The sequence below is a fragment of the Trichomycterus rosablanca genome, chromosome 3 (assembly GCF_030014385.1).
Source record: "Trichomycterus rosablanca isolate fTriRos1 chromosome 3, fTriRos1.hap1, whole genome shotgun sequence".
NCBI lineage: Eukaryota > Metazoa > Chordata > Actinopteri > Siluriformes > Trichomycteridae > Trichomycterus > Trichomycterus rosablanca.
The window spans coordinates 32,859,022-32,882,174 of NC_085990.1; the positions used below are offsets into that span (position 1 = coordinate 32,859,022).

General features: G+C 39.6%; 1 protein-coding gene across 1 annotated transcript in view; it reads left to right on the forward strand.

The window, feature by feature from the left end:
- pard3aa (par-3 family cell polarity regulator alpha, a) overlaps window positions 1–23,153 on the forward strand; it is a 537,783-nt gene that overhangs the window by 237,444 nt on the left and 277,186 nt on the right. The window contains exons 4-5 of the mRNA XM_062991183.1: window positions 8,491–8,657; window positions 18,259–18,396. Of these exons, the coding sequence (XP_062847253.1) occupies window positions 8,491–8,657; window positions 18,259–18,396 (305 nt within the window). The remainder of the gene's footprint in view (window positions 1–8,490; window positions 8,658–18,258; window positions 18,397–23,153) is intronic.

Sequence of the window (23,153 nt, forward strand, 5' to 3'; positions counted from 1 at the left end):
ATAGTCAGTACTTTTATGCCATTGACTGTTTTTTAGTCTTGTGACTCGATGCTCTAAACTCGGTGCTTGACATTAACCATCTGACACTCCTTTGAGTGAGCAGAGCCTTAAGCTCAACCACATTAAATACATGAACACAGATTGCACTAATTTCAGTTTTTACACATAAGAACGGTTTCTTTTTAAATATTTCATTTCATACATACTGCGTTTTAGATTATTATTCGATTATTTATAGACGTTATTGAAAATTTATGAATACATTTATTGAGGTCAGTGTGTGTAGTTGTAATTTTGTTTACTTTGTTCATTGCCTGCTGGCGTATTGGTGTCCAACCACAAAGTCCTTGTTTGTTAAGTGATCATCTTATTAGTGCCACTGACACATTTATCCCAACCTCCATCAGATCTAGAGCTATCTTTCATCTTTCAATGAAGGGCAAAAATAAAAGTCAAGATCAAGACTTTATCTCTGAGTTTCTAATACATCAAGAAACAGTATTTCAACCTGGGAGCATCAATGCAGAATGCTCTCTAACAAGAGACAAGGTATGACAAGCAGAAAATAATTCAAAGAGTAAAGTTCCCGGGTAGGTAGCAAGTGAAAATTAAAGAGCATGTGAGTGATGTGGTTCCCCAGTCAGGAACCTTGCTGCTGAATTTTATAGATACATACATTTTATAGGTAATCAACAGGTTATATATACAGTGTATCACAAAAGTAAGTACACCCCTCACATTTCTGCAAATATTTCATTATATCTTTTCATGGGACAACACTATAGACATGAAACTTGGATATAACTTAGAGTAGTCAGTGTACAGCTTGTATAGCAGTGTAGATTTACTGTCTTCTGAAAATAACTCAACACACAGCCATTAATGTCTAAATAGCTGCAACATAAGTGAGTACACCCCACAGTGAACATGTCCAAATTGTGCCCAAAGTGTCAATATTTTGTGTGACCACCATTATTATCCAGCACTGCCTTAACCCTCCTGGGCATGGAATTCACCAGAGCTGCACAGGTTGCTACTGGAATCCTCTTCCACTCCTCCATGATGACATCACGGAACTGGTGGATGTTAGACACCTTGAACTCCTCCACCTTCCACTTGAGGATGCGCCACAGGTGCTCAATTGGGTTTAGTCCATCACCTTTACCTTCAGCTTCCTCAGCAAGGCAGTTGTCATCTTGGAGGTTGTGTTTGGGGTCGTTATCCTGTTGGAAAACTGCCATGAGGCCCAGTTTTCGAAGGGAGGGGATCATGCTCTGTTTCAGAATGTCACAGTACATGTTGGAATTCATGTTTCCCTCAATGAACTGCAGCTCCCCAGTGCCAGCAACACTCATGCAGCCCAAGACCATGATGCTACCACCACCATGCTTGACTGTAGGCAAGATACAGTTGTCTTGGTACTTCTCACCAGGGCGCCACCACACATGCTGGACACCATCTGAGCCAAACAAGTTTATCTTGGTCTCGTCAGACCACAGGGCATTCCAGTAATCCATGTTCTTGGACTGCTTGTCTTCAGCAAACTGTTTGCGGGCTTTCTTGTGCGTCAGCTTCCTTCTGGGATGACGACCATGCAGACCGAGTTGATGCAGTGTGCGGCGTATGGTCTGAGCACTGACAGGCTGACCTCCCACGTCTTCAACCTCTGCAGCAATGCTGGCAGCACTCATGTGTCTATTTTTTAAAGCCGACCTCTGGATATGACGCCAAACACGTGGACTCAACTTCTTTGGTCGACCCTGGCGAAGCCTGTTCCGAGTGGAACCTGTCCTGGAAAACCGCTGTATGACCTTGGCCACCATGCTGTAGCTCAGTTTCAGGGTGTTAGCAATCTTCTTATAGCCCAGGCCATCTTTGTGGAGAGCAACAATTCTATTTCTCACATCCTCAGAGAGTTCTTTGCCATGAGGTGCCATGTTGAGTGTACTCACTTATGTTGCCAGCTATTTAGACATTAATGGCTGTGTGTTGAGTTATTTTCAGAAGACAGTAAATCTACACTGCTATACAAGCTGTACACTGACTACTCTAAGTTATATCCAAGTTTCATGTCTATAGTGTTGTCCCATGAAAAGATATAATGAAATATTTGCAGAAATGTGAGGGGTGTACTCACTTTTGTGATACACTGTATATATATATATATATATATATATATATATATATATATATATATATATATATATATATATATATATATATAGGGTGTCCCAAAATTCACGCAAGATTTGAATTTGGACCATTCTTAATTAGAAAATGCGGTTGGTCAGGCAATAACAGTTAATGGTGCTCGCTATCGCGACATGATAATCCAGCTTTTTGTGCCTAAATTGCAAGATATGGATGTGGACGACATGTGGTTTCAACAAGACGGTGCCACATGCCATACAGCCCGAGAAACAATTCAATTACTGCATGAGTCATTTCCTTGTCGTGTAATTTCCCGTTTTGGTGATCAGAATTGGCCGTCCAGATCATGCGATTTAACGCCGTTGCACTTTTTTCTTTGAGTTTTTTTTAAGTCTAAGGTTTATGCCATCAAGCCCACGACCACCCACGCCTTGAAGGAGGAAATTGAGCGCTGTATCAATGAAATTCAGCCACATGTATGCAAAACGGTCATGGAAAATTTCGACAAAAGAGTGCGTATGTGCCAGCAAAGCCGTGGAGGCCATTTACCCGATATGCTATTCCATACATAACCCTATACTGTATACTTTATGAATCAATTAAAAATTTACAATTTTTAATTAAAAACCTGTGTTCTTTATCAAAATTACTTGCGTGAATTTTGGGACACCCTGTATATATATATATATATATATATATATATATATATATATATACAGTGTATCACAAAAGTGAGTACACCCCTCACATTTCTGCAAATATTTTATTATATCTTTTCATGGGACAACACTATAGAAATAAAACTTGGATATAACTTAGAGTAGTCAGTGTACAACTTGTATAGCAGTGTAGATTTACTGTCTTCTGAAAATAACTCAACACACAGCCATTAATGTCTAAATGGCTGGCAACATAAGTGAGTACACCCCACAGTGAACATGTCCAAATTGTGCCCAAAGTGTCAATATTTTGTTTGACCACCATTATTATCCAGCACTGCCTTAACCCTCCTGGGCATGGAATTCACCAGAGCTGCACAGGTTGCTACTGGAATCCTCTTCCACTCCTCCATGATGACATCACGGAGCTGGTGGATGTTAGACACCTTAAACTCCTCCACCTTCCACTTGAGGATGCGCCACAGGTGCTCAATTGGGTTTAGTCCATCACCTTTACCTTCAGCTTCCTCAGCAAGGCAGTTGTCATCTTGGAGGTTGTGTTTGGGGTCGTTATCCTGTTGGAAAACTGCCATGAGGCCCAGTTTTCGAAGGGAGGGGATCATGCTCTGTTTCAGAATGTCACAGTACATGTTGGAATTCATGTTTTCCTCAATGAACTGCAGCTCCCCAGTGCCAGCAACACTCATGCAGCCCAAGACCATGATGCTACCACCACCATGCTTGACTGTAGGCAAGATACATTGTCTTGGTACTTCTCACCAGGGCGCCGCCACACATGCTGGACACCATCTGAGCCAAACAAGTTTATCTTGGTCTCGTCAGACCACAGGGCATTCCAGTAATCCATGTTCTTGGACTGCTTGTCTTCAGCAAACTGTTTGCGGGCTTTCTTGTGCATCAGCTTCCTTCTGGGATGACGACCATGCAGACCGAGTTGATGCAGTGTGCGGCGTATGGTCTGAGCACTGACAGGCTGACCTCCCACGTCTTCAACCTCTGCAGCAATGCTGGCAGCACTCATGTGTCTATTTTTTAAAGCCAACCTCTGGATATGACGCCGAACACGTGGACTCAACTTCTTTGGTGGACCCTGGCGAAGCCTGTTCCGAGTGGAACCTGTCCTGGAAAACCGCTGTATGACCTTGGCCACCATGCTGTAGCTCAGTTTCAGGGTGTTAGCAATCTTCTTATAGCCCAGGCCATCTTTGTGGAGAGCAACAATTCTATTTCTCACATCCTCAGAGAGTTCTTTGCCATGAGGTGCCATGTTGAATATCCAGTGGCCAGTATGAGAGAATTGTACCCAAAACACCAAATTTAACAGCCCTGCTCCCCATTTACACCTGGGACCTTGACACATGACACCAGGGAGGGACAACGACACATTTGGGCACAATTTGGACATGTTCACTGTGGGGTGTACTCACTTATGTTGCCAGCTATTTAGACATTAATGGCTGTGTGTTGAGTTATTTTCAGAAGACAGTAAATCTACACTGCTATACAAGTTGTACACTGACTACTCTAAGTTATATCCAAGTTTCATGTCTATAGTGTTGTCCCATGAAAAGATATAATCAAATATTTGCAAAAATGTGAGGGGTGTACTCACTTTTGTGATACACTGTATATATATATATATATATATATATATATATATATATATATATATATATATATATAAATATATATATATATATATATATATATATATATATATATATATATATATATATATATATAAAACTCCAAATCAAAAATGGAAAATGCAAATAAAATAAAAATGCAGTGTTCCTTTCATTTACTTTGACTTTTATTTGATTGCACACAGTTGGAACCTGATATATTTCATGTTTTGTCTGCTCAACTTCATTTCATTTATTAATAAACCTCCATTCCTGCATTTCAGGCCTGCAACACATTCCAAAAAAAGTTGGGACAGAGGCAATTTAGTGCTAGTAATGAGGTGAAACAACGAAATAATGATGTGATTCCAAACAAGTGATGTCAACAGGTGATTGTAATCATGGTTTGGTACAAAAGCAGCATCCAACAAAGTCTTTGATGAGCAAAGATGATCAGAGGATCTCCAGTTTGTCAACAAATGTGTGATAAAATTATTAAAATGTTTAAAAACAATGTACCTCAAAGAAAGATTGGAAGGGATTTGCATATTTCTACCTCTACAGTGCATAATATCATTAAACCATTCAAGGAATCGGGAGGAATTTCAGTACGTCTAGGCATCTAGGGTGGACCATTACACAGTGGAAACATGTATTGTGGTTAGATGAATCAGCATTCCAGGTCTTTTATGGAAAAATGGACGCAGTGTGCTTTGGACCAAAGACGAAAAGGACCATCCAGACTGTTATCAGCAACAAGTCCAAAAGCCAGGGTCTGTCATGGTATGGGGCTGTGTCAGTGCCTTTGGCAAAAGGTAGTTTACACTTCTGTGATGGCAGCATTAATGCAGAAAAGTACATTGAGATCTTAGAGCAACATGTGCTGCCTTCAAGACGTCGTCTTTTCCAGGGACGTCCATGCACTTTTTAACAAGACAATGCAAAACTACATGCTGCACACATTACAAAGGCATGGCTGTGGAAAAATAGGGTATATTTATATAAATGCCAGAACTAATTATTTTGTGTATGTTATTAGAGGTTTATAACGACATTTACTGAGGTCAGTAAGTGTAGTTGTAATCTGACCCGTCTTTTCCTCACTAGCTCTCTGTGTTTACATTAGCTTTCTGTATTACAGAGGCCTCTGTGTCTAATTCTGACTCCTCAGAGGCCAGCGTCACCTGGGCAAGCACTAAACGTGACCTAACCACAAAGAAAAGCGTACTTAAAAATCATTACTCAGCTCTGGAAGTAATTTCAGGCTAATTTTAGACACGCAATGCTGTGGCCTTGCCAGGTGTGGTGGTCTTCGGGTAGCCCTCAGACCACAGGCTATTTGCTGCTCTCTTAAATAGTGTTTGGTATAGTGAAATCACCATAGCATGGCATCACTTCATTCAAACTGCATGTACTTACGTGCTGGAGAGAATCATATGCTAAGTAAAGTGAGCACTAAAAGATGGCAGGTGGTTACTGAGATGTTTGCGTTAGTGGATCACTAGCAGCAGTTGTAAGCAGTCGTAAACAGGATCCATATGATCTTTTAAGCTCTTCTCAAACTCCCAACGACTTCTACTGCTGTCTAAAAGACGTCATCAGATCTCATCTCTGCCTGCTACTACTACTTCACTTCAATCACTGGTTATGTAATCCTAACCAGCATCCCCAGTCCTCGACAGTCAATGCAGGTACCAGCCCTACATCATGCTACTTTGTGAGTAGGTATGTGCCAGTACTTGTGGAAACGTAACTTTAATATCCCCATTTGTGCCACCTTTTAAGACCCTTATTATTATTTTTAGAAAAGCACCTTGTAATGTGTTTTCTAAATGAGGCATGTCCAATGTCTGGCCAGAGAAACCTTTCAACTTGCTATTGTGATAACAGTTTGGGGAAGGCCTTTTTCTTTTTCCTGCACAACTGTACCCCATACACAAATTTAGGTCCAAATAGACATGGTTTGACCAATTTGGTGTGAAGTAACTCCAGTGGCCTGCCGAAAGCTTTGATCTATACAAAATCAAAGTATTATTGCACTTCTGACACCAACTGTGAGTTGAATGGCCGTGCGGTGATGTTAAAGGAGGCTACTTTAGTCAAGATGCCACAGATAAGGGATAACCCTCTTTTATTAGCCACACTTTGGTAAAAACAAAAATACACTATTCAATAATCAATAAATAATAATCAAAAAAATAATTAAAGAAAGAAATAAACAAACTCCAATTTACAGAAATACAAACAAATAAGTCAATCAAAATACTCAGTCACTTCAAGTCTATAGGTGTTCTCCACGCAACCTCTCAGTCTAGACTGAAGAGCCATGTTCAGTTACCTGACTATAGGTTCTCGGCCTAAACCATTTCCCAAACAACAAATCAATTATAACAAAACAAAAAAAAATCAATTATTTAATCTTATTTTACCAAATAATCATAATCACAATGTATCAATGTGTCTTACTATAATGTCTGTGGCAATCTTTATATAATATAAAAGCACATCTGTACAGTATTTACACTTTCCAATTTGTCCCGGAAAGTCCCCCTATTGCTGCACACGAGATGGTATGCGTTACACTCCTATGGGATGAATGGCACAACAAAAGCTATTTTGCTCTTTGACTGAATGTGAAAAGCTTGTGAGAAGCTCTTCCAGAAAATTGGAGGTTATAGCTTCCAAAAGCACAAGACAATTCAGCTCCAATGTGCTTTAAACCATATAGATAAGCCACAAAAGTTTTCTGGGATTCTGTTCTGTGGATAAGCAGTATGTATGGAGAAGGAAGAATGAAGCTTACAGTGAAAACACCCTGCCTACAGTGATGAATAGTGGTGGCTCTGTAATTCTCTAGGGCTGCTTTACTTCCTCTGGCACCGAAAACCTGCAGCATGTGGAGGCCGGAAGATGGATGTAATCAAGTATCAAGAAATACTAGAAGAAAACATCATGCCTTCTGTGAGGAAGCTGAACCTTCAAACACAACACAATGACCCCAGGCAAACCTCAAAGTCCACCAAGACTTGGTTTAGAGAAAGTTCTGGGAGATTCTGGAGTGGTCGTCACAGTCACCTGACCTGAATCCCATAGACAAACTTCTGGGGGATTTGAAGAAGGAGGTTGTAGCGTGCATACCCAAGTATAATAAACCCAATAAGTGAACTGGAGGCCATTGCCCATGAGGAATGTGCTGATTCCTCAGGAATTCTGCCAGAAGCTGGTGCCTGGCTGTGTATTCTGTTTGCAACAGGTCATAACAGCAAAAGGGTGCGCCATTAAGTACTGTAGTTTCTTATCATTAATTGTAAGTAGTCATTAAACATGCCATTTTGTGTTAAATTTGGAGAAGCCACTTGTTATGCTTCTTGTGTTGAGGTATTTCACTTGTTTTTCTTTGACTGTTGTTTTTGATTCTTGTTCTTGGTTTATTACAAACAGGTGAACGTTTGTAAATTTTGCTAATAAACCTTATGTGCAATAGGGATCAAATAATTTTTATTGCAACTTCAATTAGGAGGGCTTTGTCAGGAAGGGTATCCAGCGTAAAAACTGTGCCAAATCAAATATGTGAACGAACGATTCACTGTGGTAATTTCCAATGAGAGTAATCAAAAGGAATCATTTATACGTGTGAGAATGCAAGTAGGTTGCCTGACCTGCAGCTCAAGTCGGTTGTAGCTTAGCTTTACAGTCTTGCATCTCTTTCTTTATATCTGTCTGTGTGTTTCTTTTTTTTGTATGATCTAAAATTCTCTTCAGCCAGCAGTAAAGCAGCCTTTGTGTCTGACACAGCACACTGCTGTTTTGCTGTTCTGCATGAGCGCCGAACTGAAATAAGCTATCTGCAGGAAACAAAACAGTCGGGCTGAAGAACTGTGGGTGAAAATCAGCACGTCCATGTAGGACATGTGCTCCTCTTCTCAGCTGAAAGGGGTTCCTATTGTGCAATGAGACAGCTACATATTAGGGGCAAGAATGTGGTATTAATCTCTTCTCCCTTTTCCTCTTTTTTCTCTCACTGTTTCTCACAGACATGGCTCTCCAAGTGAGGCGTAGTAGTGATCCAGCTCTTCTGGCTCTGACAGAGGTTGCTGTTCAGTCAGAGGAGCCGTCCAGGAAAAACCCATCACGCTGGTCCACCACACCTGGCTTTCTTAGTGGCAGCCAGGGCAGTGGAGCACACGGCATGAAGCACAAGGTGAGCCCCTGTCAAAACATCTGTTAGTACATCTAAATGTGAGAGTCTGTGAACTGTCTGGACATAGTTAAGGGCACATTTACATGAGAAGGGGCAAAACCGCTTTTGCATCGGCTGTGCCGTTGTTTCCTATGGAGTGTGGCGGTGCTGTTTCCACTTTTCGACACAGTAGGCTTGCGATTTTTGTGCTTGCAGCAGCGCTCAAAGTTCACCTGATTGAACTTCGACACAGTTTGCCGCTGACCTTTTCAAAGAGCTTTCAGTGAGACAGACTGTTTGATATGACGCTGTAAAAGCGACTCAGTACGAACAGAGCTGAGTGTGAATAAAGCTTAATATGACTTATTGTATTAAAACAAAGAGCAAGGAATTTCATTTGTAGAGAGAACTTATGACCAGTAATAACTGAGAGAAGTGTAGGGGTAGTTGTAGCCTAGCTGTTAAGGTACTAGACTAGTAAGCAGAAGGTTGCTGGTTCAAACCCCACCACTGCCAAGTTGCCACTGTCGGGCCCTTAAGCAAGGCCCTTAACCCTCATTTGCTTAGACTGTAAGTTGCTTTGAATAAAAGCCTCTGCTAAAGGCCGAAAATGTCAATGTAGTCCATACTATGTTAAGCTTTTTTTAACTTTAAGCATTTTAGACTTTCTCGGAAAGCTGATTCTTATAATTTCTCAGCACCCCGAGCTGAAAATCTTAAACAGTTTAAAATTGAAACATTGAGGAGAATCCAGCTAAACACAGATACATGTGGAGCTTTCAGAGTGAATTTGACGGTTATTCCACACAAATACAGATTCGTCTCATATTTGCACTTTGATGGCGTTTTACTGCACCGCTCAAGCCAAACGCTAAACAAAGTGACAGTTTGCACCGATGCTCCTGGTGAGCGGAGCACAAAATGCTTCTCATGTGAATGCGCCCTAATAAGTCTAATTAAGCACACTTGGTAGACATTGTCCAAGATGTCCGAGACTCCCACCCAACTACATCACTACACAGCGTTAGCGTAGTGGGTAGAGCTTTGGGCTATCCCGGCTCTGCCATTGAGCAAGGCCGTTAATCCTGTCTGCTCCAGGAGTGTTGTACGATGGCTGACCCTGCACTCTGACCCCAGCTTACAAACATGTTTACTTACATTTTTATATGTATGTATGTATGACAAAGACATTATACTGTAAGAACTGTACACAATAGTGGAAGACATGAGATTCTGGAGATAATATTCCCCACTCTGTAATCCCTGCAGTATAACTGTTTCTTTTAAACCCATACTGACTGAACGTATTAAATACTCATTGGAGCGACAATCTCTAGCAATACCAAAGACTATGACAAAAATCTTTAACTAAGCCAAACTGAAAACAATCCTTAAATTATTATGCAAAATTGGTATAAAAGAGTGCATTTAAAGAGCAACATAAGAACAACACTTGACAAGGATGATAGACTGACTTTAGAATTATCTACTATATTCTGCCATGAATATAACCAAAGTGTAAGAACAGCTTAAATCAACTAACTAAATAAATAAAATAAGTATGAGATTCTGGATTGTTTAACCATATTGAAGGTCCAGGAGATGACTGTGGACCTTAATAACTGGTGTTGCATTTACCAGTTAAGAAAATAAGCAACACACATATCAGCAGTCACTTTTAAGCTGACTTTGCTTTCTTCCAGCTTGCTTGCTTTCAGCTTTCCAGCTTGTAGGTCACTTGTCTTTTTCAACCCTTAGAATTCATTGCTGGAAAACAAAGGCATGATCAAGGCTCAGGGTTAACGCAGCAACTTTTCCACTTCTCAAACTACTCACAGTGCTTAATGGGTTGCACTGTTGCCTCACAGCAAGAAGGTCCTGGGTTTGAGTCCTAGGTGAAGCAGCTCAGGTCCTTTCTGTGTAAAGTTTGCATGTTATCCCCATGTCTGTGTGGGTTTCCCCCAGGAGCTCTGATTTCCTCCCACAGTCTAAAGACATGCAAGTGAGGTGAATTGGAGATTCAAAATTGTCCATGACTGTGTTTGACACTAAACTGATTAATTATGTGTAATGAGTAAACTACCTGTCCTGTCATGAATGTAACCAAAGTGTGTAAAACATGACGTTAAAATCCTAACAAACAAACAAACTTTCTGGTTGGAATCATGGGTTCAATAGTGGGTCCTGAGCTTATGCTGGAAACACTGGGCACAAGGTGGGAATACAACATATCCATGGTGTTTGTTTAACATTGGGCATAACTAGCCAATCCACCACCTGGCTTTTTGGGGGGACCTTATGTTAAAGGAAACTGGCAGTTAAAGGTCAGCAGTTTTGTAGACGTTCATCTGGGTTCTCTTGTGACCCCCTGGATGAGTCCTTGATGCTTTCTTGTTGACAATTGTAGTTCTAGCTCAGGGTTTTTACTTGATGCACAACTATAGTTTAGATCTTGGAGCTGTGTTACACATTGTGTGCATTTACTCATTTGCTAGCCTCTGCAAACTATACTTACTGATGAAAATGTTCTTTGCATTACTAATGCGCATGTGCATGTACAGTGTATCACAAAAGTGAGTACACCCCTCACATTTCTGCAGATATTTAAGTATATCTTTTCATGGGACAACACTGACAAAATGACACTTTGACACAATGAAAAGTAGTCTGTGTGCAGCTTATATAACAGTGTAAATTTATTCTTCCCTCAAAATAACTCAATATACAGCCATTAATGTCTAAACCACCGGCAACAAAAGTGAGTACACCCCTAAGAGACTACATCCCTAAATGTCCAAATTGAGCACTGCTTGTCATTTTCCCTCCAAAATGTCATGTGACTTGTTAGTGTTACTAAGTCTCAGGTGTGCATAGGGAGCAGGTGTGTTCAATTTAGTAGTACAGCTCTCACACTCTCTCATACTGGTCACTGAAAGTTCCAACATGGCACCTCATGGCAAAGAACTCTCTGAGAATCTTAAAAGACGAATTGTTGCGCTACATGAAGATGGCCAAGGCTACAAGAAGATTGCCAACACCCTGAAACTGAGCTGCAGCACAGTGGCCAAGATCATCCAGCATTTTAAAAGAGGAGGGTCCACTCAGAACAGACCTCGCGTTGGTCGTCCAAAGAAGCTGAGTGCACGTGCTCAGCGTCACATCCAACTGCTGTCTTTGAAAGATAGGCGCAGGAGTGCTGTCAGCATTGCTGCAGAGATTAAAAAGGTGGGGGGGGGGGGGGGGGGGGGTCAGCCTGTCAGTGCTCAGACCATACGCCGCACACTACATCAAATTGGTCTGCATGGCTGTCACCCCAGAAGGAAGCCTCTTCTGAAGTCTCTACACAAGAAAGCCCGCAAACAGTTTGCTGAAGACATGTCAACAAAGGACATGGATTACTGGAACCATGTCCTATGGTCTGATGAGACCAAGATTAATTTGTTTGGTTCAGATGGTCTCAAGCATGTGTGGCGGCAATCAGGTGAGGAGTACAAAGATAAGTGTGTCATGCCTACAGTCAAGCATGGTGGTGGGAATGCCATGGTCTGGGGCTGCATGAGTGCAGCAGGTGTTGGGGAGTTACATTTCATTGAGGGACACATGAACTCCAATATGTACTGTGAAATACTGAAGCAGAACATGATCCCCTCCCTCCGGAAACTGGGTTTACACTGTTATATAAGCTGCACACAGACTACTTTTCATTGTGTCAAAGTGTCATTTTGTCAGTGTTGTCCCATGAAAAGATATACTTAAATATCTGCAGAAATGTGAGGGGTGTACTCACTTTTGTGATACACTGTATGTAGCAAGCACTGCTGGCTTTGACTGGAGTTTTGCCATGCCTCTTACTGCCCTTTTCTTTCCTAAATGTAAAGTGTTTATTGGTAGTGCTAACATTTTCCTTGTCATGAAGTTCACTTTTAAGGTCAGTGCCTTTGGCTCCTAATGAATCAAACCGATACTTTTACTTAGACTCTCTCCCCTGACCCCTCAGTGCAAAAGAGGACAATTACTTTCAAGTTATTCTCCCAAAATGGTGTCTTAACTGCCTTGGAAATAGTAATATTTCATAAGAAAGGGTGGAAAGTGGAGTGGAGGTGAAGATGGCATGCGCTCTGAATGTGACACAGACAATTGCAGCCCTTGGGATATGATAAGCATATCTTACTGTTTTAGTAGGGATTTTGTTCCTTCATTATCCCTCACTGTGCTCTCACTGAGTAAGAGTTCTTTTTAACATTTTTCATGTCTTGAGTTACACTGTCAAACGCTTGAGGAGATTGAGAGATCTGTTTGTGGTTGATAATACCAGACTGGATATTTGTAGTAGTACTCTTTGTATTGCTTTGATGGGAATAATGGGAATTTTTCTTTACTTTGGAGCAATAATGTTGGTTAATGTGCTCCTGATGTTTCCATGATTGAATATGGATGGTCTAATATATTTTCTTGGCGCTCTGGTATTTTCTGCATACACACAGTATGTCATATAAAAATCCAGATGTGCTTTGTTTTGGATTTCCTAAACTCTACTTGGCCAAAAGTCAATTTGGGTTTTACTTTGCTGCACTTTTACAAGTGCTAACCTGTTTACAACATGGTGTACTGCACCCGACAGTCTCTGTAAACGGTCAAGAAAGATATTCACTGAAATATCAGAGATGTGATGACTCTCTCTGACTTGATATTGAAACAGATTACCAGAAATAATGTGTTTGAAAACATAGTGAGCTCTCTACATATACAGCGTTTTATGTCATCCCACGCACGCTTCCGAGAAGAAGCCTGTTCGAATTCTTAGATGCCTTAAAATGCTCACTAGTAAGGCACCTTAAATTTGAACGGTATTTTGACTGAATAATGAGGGAGCATCCAATGCTGCCTTAGCGGTGAAGACAATCCCAGCATTCAGTGAGACACAACTTTTCTCACAAAAAATTACAAATATGGCAGACAAATGATGAGCAACGAGCAAAGTTATTTTCATACATAAATAAATTATCATTATCACATGTACAAGTGTCATTTATTTGCAAGTTTGTGAGCGACAATTTAACCATTTTCGGGACACGGAGGGAGATGTTAGTTGACTTGCTAGCTCGTTGTGCCACCTCATCCCATTGGTTTGAATGACATGAGGCTAACTGTGTTAGCGTAGTAAGCGAAAACTGATGGAATCGCTGTAATTGCTGTCTTAAGTAGCGTGTCTGAATAACAATGACTTATAAGTAGAATACTCTCTACTTAGGCAGCTGCCTATGTAGGCAGTAGACAGCAAGGTAGCTCACTAGGTTTTCGAACAGACCCAATGTTTCATGTTTAAATATATCCTACCATGGTAAATCATTGTTAATAATTATTGTGAGGAATCATAAACGTGATCAGACAGTCTCTTGACATATATGAATAATAATAATTATTATTACTATTATTATTGATAATGACTATCATTAAAGGTGAACCATGCAACTATGTTATTCTGGAAGGATATAAAACAATTAGGGATGTAACGATATGCTCTACCCATGATGCAATACGATTGACAATACTGGGTTCACGATACAATTTTTTCCCGATTTTTTTTAAACAAAATGAAATTGAAGACAAATGATGAAAAATTTCTCTTTTAATAAAATAAAGATCTTATATTTATCTAAATAATGAATGCTCTTTTATTTCTGAGGTAGGTACAAACTGTGCCAAATAATGCTTATTGTGTAAAAAAAAAAAAAAATAAATAAAAAATACAGCATTATATAAATAAATGAATAATACAAATGATGACAGTTTCCTTTTATTATTTTTCTTAAAAAACATAAAATAAAATACTGTATTTGTGCTTATCTTTTATTTATCTAAATAAAGAATGCCCTTTTATTTCTGAGGTAAATAATGCTTATTGTGTAAAAAAACTGAAATGAAATTTAAAAACAAATCCAACATTATATAAATAAATGAATAATACAAATGATGACAAAGTTTCCTTTTATTATTTCTCTTTAAAAAAAATAAAAAATAAAATACTGTATTTGTGCTTATCTTTTATTTATCTTAATAAAGAATGCCCTTATATATATTATATAAATAAATGAATAATTCAAATAAAGTACCCTCACAGAAATACATTTGGCTGGAAAATCCCCTACCTGGCAACTTTGTGAAGTGTCGTCAACCAGGCGAGGTGAATAGCGCCAGTGCCCTCTGCTGTTTAAAGTGAATATCGATTCATCTTAAATGAATAACCGATTCGAATCGTGGCACGTGCACCAATTTTTAACTGTTTTGTGGTGCATCGTTACATCCCTACAAACAAGTAGCCCTTTGTATTACTCAGTAGCCTTGAGGTAGCACTGTAGCTCTGTCGCCTCACAGCAGAAAGGTCCTGGGTTTGATTCCCAGTTTGAGCGGTCTGGCTTCTTTCTGTTTGGAGTTTGCATGTTCTCCTTATGTCTGAGTGGGTTTCCTTTGGGAGTGCCGGTTTCCTCCCACAGTCCAAAGACATGCAAGTGAGCTGAATTGGAGATACTAAATTGTCCATGACTGTTTTTGATATAAACTCGTGAATTGATGAATCTTGTGTAACGAGTAACTACCATTTTTTCATGAATGTAACCAAAGTGTAAAACATGACATTAAAGTCCTCAAAAATAAATAAATGATCATTTAAATAACAATTTAATAGAATGAACAAATTGCTTTTTATTACATTGTACAAAACGTCCCAATTTTTGGGGAAATAGGGTTTGTATTTAGGTATCCTCACTTATCCCTTTTATAATTTTCCTTCCCTATTACCCCATCTTACCCTACTGCCAACAGTCCTGGTCCTGTGTTTAAATGGTTATTACAGAGACAGTAGATCTACTGTATATTTTATAATATATGGTATATTTTTTCTAGTCTATTTTTTCATTGATTTATTTTCTCAATGCCGGTTGTCATTTAGTATGTCATAAAAATTAATGAGCAGGTTTTTTTATAGTCTCAAGCCCTGTGTGCGACTGGGATGACAATCAGCGACCGTCTTGTGAGGCCTTTTCACTGACCTGCTCCTTTACATTCCTGTCTGCTTTTTCATTGCCGCCCCATTTCATCACACCATCTCATGCCCTACTTAACCATATGGATTATTTTCCACTGTGTGCAGGACTTCTCATGAGTAACTCGACCGGCTGTGGACCTGCTGATTTAATAACCGGACCGTTTTGTTTTTTAATGTAGCGACGTCTGTAGCCATGAGCAGCATTGGTCTGAGGACTTTCTAGGCTGAGGCCCCTGGTGTGTGAAACTAACCTGCTTCATGTCTGCATGCTCCACACGCCCAGCGAGCAGAGATCTGATTTGAGCTGGTGTGCTACAGGGCATTCGATTTCACCTTCAGACAAAATATGCAGTTGTAACACCCATAGCCTGGCATTTGCCCCGGTCCAAATTAGCGGTGTGTAATAAAGTTAATTACTGATGGAAGGAATAGGTGTATGTCTTATTGGAACGAACATGTCATTGCGGGGCTCGGGTCCAAAACAATCTTGCTCGGCCGCCAATCATAATATTCCTAATAACAGCTCAGTGTGGTAACTGTCACTCATATCAGCAGGAGACGTTTAGAAAAGCATTACTGAACTCACTGTTTATTGTTTCACATACCTCATTCCATGTTGAAAGTAAAAGGACTTATCTTAGCACATTTAAAGAATTTTCTCCCATGATCTGTATGCAATGGTATTGTAGATTTGTACAGGGGAAATAGCTTCCTTTAGTTTGACCCTGTTAAAGCATTGTGCCCAACGTTTCCAGGAAGACCAGACCTGTCACAGCCCTGACCAGGATAGAGCACTAATAAAACATGAAAGTGAAATAAAAAGTGATAAAATTGGCATTTTACACTTTTAGAAAGATACTTGTATTTGTTGTATGAATTAAATTATTGATTAATTTATAGTCTAATAATTTATAAAAAAAAAGTAATCTACAATAATTGAAAACAGGTGGGGCAGTCCGGGTCCTTTCTGTGTGGAGTTTGCATGTTCTCCCCGTGTCTGTGTGGGTTTCCTCCGAGAGCTCTGGTTTTCTCCCACAGTCCAAAGACATGCAAGTGAGGAGAATTGGAGATACAAAATTGTCCATGACTGTGTTTGACATTAAACTTGTGAACTGATGTATCTTGTGTAATGAGTAATTATCTGTCCTGTCATAAATGTAACATACATAAATAAATAAGCTTTACAGAAGTTCTATTAACACTAGCAGTTCCAAATATCATTTCAATTTATATTCAATAATAAGGGGCAGAGCTAAAGGTCTCTGCATTGCTGAGGAAGAAATCTGGTGCTCTGATGAAATTCAACTGAGCAGAAATTTACCATGGGCGGCTTGGTGGGTAGCACTGTCCGGGTCCTTTCTGTGCAGAGTTTGCATGTTCTCCCCATGTCTGGGTTTCTTTCAGGATACTCTCCCCCCGCGACCCTAATTGCATAAGCGGTGAAGAAAGAGAGTGAGTGAGAAATGTAACATTACTTTAGCATAAATAGACAGCACGTATCACCCAACAGTGGTGTCATGCTGAAATGTGCATGTGTGCTGTTTGTGTACTTTACAATTGGGAGGGTGGCCTTTGGTAGCAACTACGTAACATTAAACTTAAACATAGGTTGAAAACATTTAACTTTTTCTTAATTAAACTTAATTTAGATTTTTGCTTAAAGCTCCATTGTATTGGTAAGACTGACTGACGTTATATTAATTAACAATGTCAGAAGTGGCTTTGAGTAACTGGCTACATCTTACTTGACACATGTAGCTGTAGTGGATTGTAAGCTACCGGCAAAGTTTGTTCCAAATAATTATTTTATATCCTGAACAAGTTCTGGTCTCAATATTCATGTTTATGTTGCTGTTCATTACTGCTAAATTATCATACTGTTTTTATGCAGTAAAGCATAAAGCTGTGTTGACATGAAACTTTGTAATGTGTTTAATATTTAACAGGTTGTTATGAGCTTGTTGGTTAACGGTTGACTAATGACAGTTGGTTGTTGGTTTAAACACTTAGTTGTTGGATATTTAATTTTAGTCTTAGATATTGTAGTTGTCCTGTGGACTGCTGTACAGGTGCCAGTGTTGCATTTTAATTTTTATTGTAATTCAGATACTTCTACACTTTTTGGTGCTCAGGTGGTGCAGCAATAAATTATGTTAGCTCACTTTGCTGTGGGGGGTTTGAATCAGCCGGTCGGGCATCTGCACACAGACTTGGCTATGTCAGAAGGGGTGGCTGAGGCCCGGGGATGGATTTGCCATCCTTTCCAGGGTGTGTTACTTCATTGTGCCCAGTGATTCCAGTAAAACCAGACCCACTGTGACCCTGACCAGGATAAAACATGCAAATGATATGAAATAAAAATTGCTTTAATTTTTTATTTAATTGCTTTATTTAACAGTTTTTATTTTAAAATTGTGTGTATTTATTCTCATAGTTTGATCTATTAATTTAGAAATGTAGCTGTTTTAATTTAATTTAGTTCTGGAACTATAAAGGTACCCTAATGGGTATGAACTTTATAGTTCTAGCTTTTGTTTAGATATGTTTGTGTGTGTGTTTGTGTCTTCATTCCTCTAGGGTAAAGAGCTAACCACATACCACAGTCTACCCCGGGACACAGCAGCTTGGGCCACCCAGTTCAAAAGAGACGCTCCCCGCTTGTCTCTCAGTGCCAACCACCCCATGGTGGACCTCTGGCTTAAACACCAGGAGCAGGTACCGTAGTCTTAGCCTGTCTCTCTTTCCAGTCACTTTCCCATTAAGAATAAGTCTGATGGGTAAACCAAAGTGCTGGATTGTGCCGTTAGGCTCTATAGCATCTCCAGGGATGATGGGTATGCTGTGTGTTTTCAATTTGATAACAGCTATTACAGAGGTCAATAAGAGAGAAGAGATTCGATGGCTGAGACAAAATGGCAGGGAATAAAACACAGCAATAAGACAGAAGTGCAGAGGGCATTTTCTTTGACCTTAGTGTACACACACTGCTTGTTTTACCACGTTTAACCTCTGTAACATTGGTCCTACCTGCTCTTGATACTCATTCTCTCAGCCCTTCAGTCCTTCAGCAAGGTGTGTGGGTGGCATTTGGAACCCATAAAGGCCTGGAATGAAAAAGGAGAGGTGCGAAAAGGAGATTGAGTTGTCGGAGGCACGGAGCATGCTGGAGGGAATTCACTTATTAATTTTCACAATCGATTTTCTCAAGCTGCCAGGATCCATTTCACCCTCCCGTTTTCCTCGTCTAGCGCTCGCTCTCACCTGCGCGTGTCTGCCGGGTTGTGAGGTGCGCTGCGGTTGGAAAGGCTCTCCGCGGCTCGTGCATCATCATTAGGGCAGTGGCGTCGTGTGCAGACGGTGCTGGTTGGATGTAAAGATGCTGCGGCTGGCTGGTGGCTCGAATCGGAGGAACAGTCAGTCAGGGCCCAGTCTTGGGCTGACAGTGTAATTTATTTCAGCCATGCTCTGTTACAGCCCAGCCTCACACCAACTACACACCTCACTTTTTTTATCTGTTTTCTTGGACTAAATTAAAAAACGAAGGAGCGTTAGTAGTCAAATTCAATAATTATGGGCTGGGGTGTGAGAGGTCCTGTGTTTAAATCCCGGACAAGCCCCCATAGGACAAGGTGAAGTAGAGTCAAAGATCTCCACCAATTCCTGGGCATGGCTGAATAATATAAGTGTTTTTGTTACCATTAACTTAATTTGTGCTGTTGATTACAGAGGATTCCTATTTTTTTGCACATTTGAATCTCGGTGGTGCCAGTGACTGACTTGACTGGCTATGTCTGAGGGAGGGGTATGGCCAAACAGCATAGCCATTGGGAAATGCACTTGTCAGTGCACTCTCTGTGCTGGTCCCAAGCCTGGATAAAAATAAGGAAGGTTGCATTAGAAAGGGCATCTGGTATAAAACTGTGGCAGAAAAAAACTTATGTGGACCAGAATGATCTGTCCATTGACCCTTAAATACAGGAGCAGCTGAAAGAAGCTTAAATACTTGTGACAAATATTTAATAAAGAGTCGCCAAACGTTTGTAAATGAGGGTTGGTTTCCTTCAATCAAATTAATGCGTAAAAATGGCAGTTATAATCTCGACTCTGCTACCGGTCAGCTGGGCGCCATCTAGCGGCCACAATTGGCATTGCCCGCTGCAGACAGAAATTGGCTACCGTGTGTGCTGGGTGGGGAAATGACCTGACTAAGTGGGTGGGATCTTCAAACACTGTGCAAGGACCCTGGTTAGCAGACCGAAGCGCCTGTGTAGAAGAACGATCATAAAATAAGGGGTCCACTAGGACTGCGCACGCGTCGGAGGGCACATGAGCAGCAATATACCCTCCTCGAACACAATCGGGGATCCACAGCAGCAGAAGGCAATTTGACTATGCTAAATGGGGAGAAAAAGGGAGAAAATGCATAAATAAATGGCAGTTATATCTATTAAAATATCTATTATTCCACCTTACTAAAGGGACATTTAGTTTCGATTTGCTAGAGTTGAGCCCCAGGTTTAATATTGCAGTGTAATTTATTTCAGTCATGCTGTGGTTCAGTTCAACCTGACACCAAACACACACCTCACTCATTCAATCTGTTTGTGTTTTCATCTCTGTTTCTACTCTGGGACTTGAAAACTGCCACAGCAGCTGCGATACAAAACTCTGTCTGGGTATCACTGACAGGCGTCACCTGATGTTTGTTTTGAGTGGTTTAGATCAGAATCAATATGTTTTGTTCTTATTTTAACAGAGCAAAAATGGATTACTGTCATTCAGATTAATATATATCCATTTAAAAAGCCTGCAGTTTACAAAGGAAATCTGTCTGTGTATGTCATAAAAAAAAAATCCATACCAGCTACCATTTCTTTTTTTACGAACATTCATACCAGCAGCCACCATTTCTTTTTACCAACAAGTTGTTTGTTTATGCCCTTTCTCCCAACTTTAGCGCATCCAATTAGACCATTGCATTATGCTTTCTCTTTACTGAAGATGATCCCCACCCTGATTGAGGAGAGCGAGACTGACACACGCCCCGTCCGACACGTGTGCAGTAGCCAACTGCATCTTTTCACCTGCACGGGGCGAGTTCATATGCTGATCAGCTTTGTGTACGGAAAGACACGCATTATTCCTAGCTCTGTGCAGGCGCCATCAATCAGCCAGCAGAGGTTGTAATTGCCTCAGTAATGAGGAGTCCCTATCTGGCTCTGTATGAACAACAGTCAGTCGTTGTTCATGTAGGTGCCCAGCCAAGTTCGAAATGTCAGCTCTGATGTGCCACCTGAGTGCCCCTCCAACCAGGTGTTTTTAGAAAGATCTGAATGCCCTGCTAGTAATGACACTATTGTTGTGTCATATATATCTGGGTAGACTTTAAGGCAGCAGTAGTATGAGGCCTTCAAGAGAAACTGTGACACTAGTGCAGTCTTTATTCTTTCAAGGTTTTTTCAGTTTCTCAGCTTTGCGTTCCTTCTCCGGGGCATATAGCCCTCTTAAAATCTACAGAAGTTGATTTGCACTTTCTGTTCATCCCACGCACCTTCTCACATTTATGAGCAATTGAGTTTTTAATGCCTTCTATCATTTAATGCACCATTATGGTTTAGCACTTAGGTCCAAATGTGCGTCTCGGCTCTCTCAGTGCAGTACGACGGCACGCTTCAGTGTTTTGCTGCTGATTTCTCACAGGCATTTAATTGCCACTTAATTCTATTGACATAACGTTGTGGCCTGTTTTATAGGTTTTGAATAAGTCGCCTCATTAAGTCACTGGCTCTATCAGCTCACCGCCTGTAGTAGACTTTTTATCTCGGTTAAAAAGGCCTTTTAAGTGAGGGAAAAGTAATGATGAGATAAAACGTGGCCTATACATTCTGTAAAGCCTGTATTCTGTTACACAGTGAAGTCATTTATGTTGTGCTAAATGACACACAACCCCCCAACTTGTATATTTACACACCCATTTTTGCCACACCCTGACAGGTGTGTTAAATTAAAACAATCACGTCACCTTTTATTCTTGTGACTTTGGCAAAATTCTACTCTGCTAGTACAGCCTTGGTCGGCAGTAAGAGCAGTTATTGCTACAGAGATCAGAAGCACCATCAGCACAATAACTGTTTATTTGGAACTGGATTAACTGGAATGTGGATTGGTTTTATGGCTCAGCAACCACTTCACAAGCTTCACAAGACCATGATGCTCAATGCCTACTGTTGGCTATAGTATTGTGAAACACTACTGTTGGATTCTAGAGCACTGGATGTACATATGAGAGTCCATACAGATGTCAGGAGAAACTGCTGGGGAATTGTAAAGTAAACACCAACTTTTAAGCTTGTAAATTTTATTTAAAATAATAATAATCATTTTATTTAAAATAATAATACTTTTATTTAAAATAATAATCATTTTATTTAATATAATAATTGTATTTAAATGTGTTATGTATTAGTAATCATTTCATTTTAAATAATAATCATCATTTTATTTAAAATATTAATCATTTTATTTAAATTTATCATTTTATTTAAAATAATCATTTTATTTAAAATAATAATAATCATTTTTTAATATAATAATCATTTTATTTAAAATAATCATTTTATTTAAAATAATAATAATAATTTCATTTAAAATAATATTCATCATTGTATTCATAATAATAATCATTTTATTTAAAATAATCATTTCATTTAAAATAATAATCATCATTTTATTTATAATAATAATAATAATTTCATTTAAAATATTATTTTTTTAAATGATAAATGTAAAATAATGAGCTAATGTATTTAAAATTTTATTAAATATAATAAAAAAGCCTTACATTTAATGTGCCAAAACTTTTGCACATACCATGAATGAAACAAACAGATTTCCCTGGGGGTGTCCAAACTTTTTTAAACTGTACACATATATGCATTTGATAAATTTTTAATACAGGTCTAATTAAAGCTTGCTGTTTTTTGTTCAGTTTTTCTCCACAGAATATGCTTCTGTGAATGACATGAGAGCAATAAACAATGAATAAAAATACCTTCGAAGCGCGACCCTAATTAAAGCATCACTGTCACAGGCTAGTAAGCTGAGTCTGAGATTTTATGCACACAGCGTATGACATTCAAGGCCCTTGCAGTGAAAAGAAAAGCAATTAGCTTCTGCTTTTGTTCATAACAACTTGTTTATCTCCTGTATTTCTATATTTTCTCAGTTGCTTTTATTCTTTGCGGCAGATTTATAACCCTTATCCTCTTCAATGGTGCTCAGATCTTGGTGTCCTTCTTTATAGCCACTGCACCAGCAAATAGCCCAGTTTTGAAAAGCACTTACAAAGAGTCACATCACGCCAGACTTGAGCCACTTTCACACTGTTCAGTGTTGCATGAGTGAGCTTAGTCGTTATTTCAAATGTATAGGCAATCACAAACACTGCCATTATTATACAGCATTGAGTATGA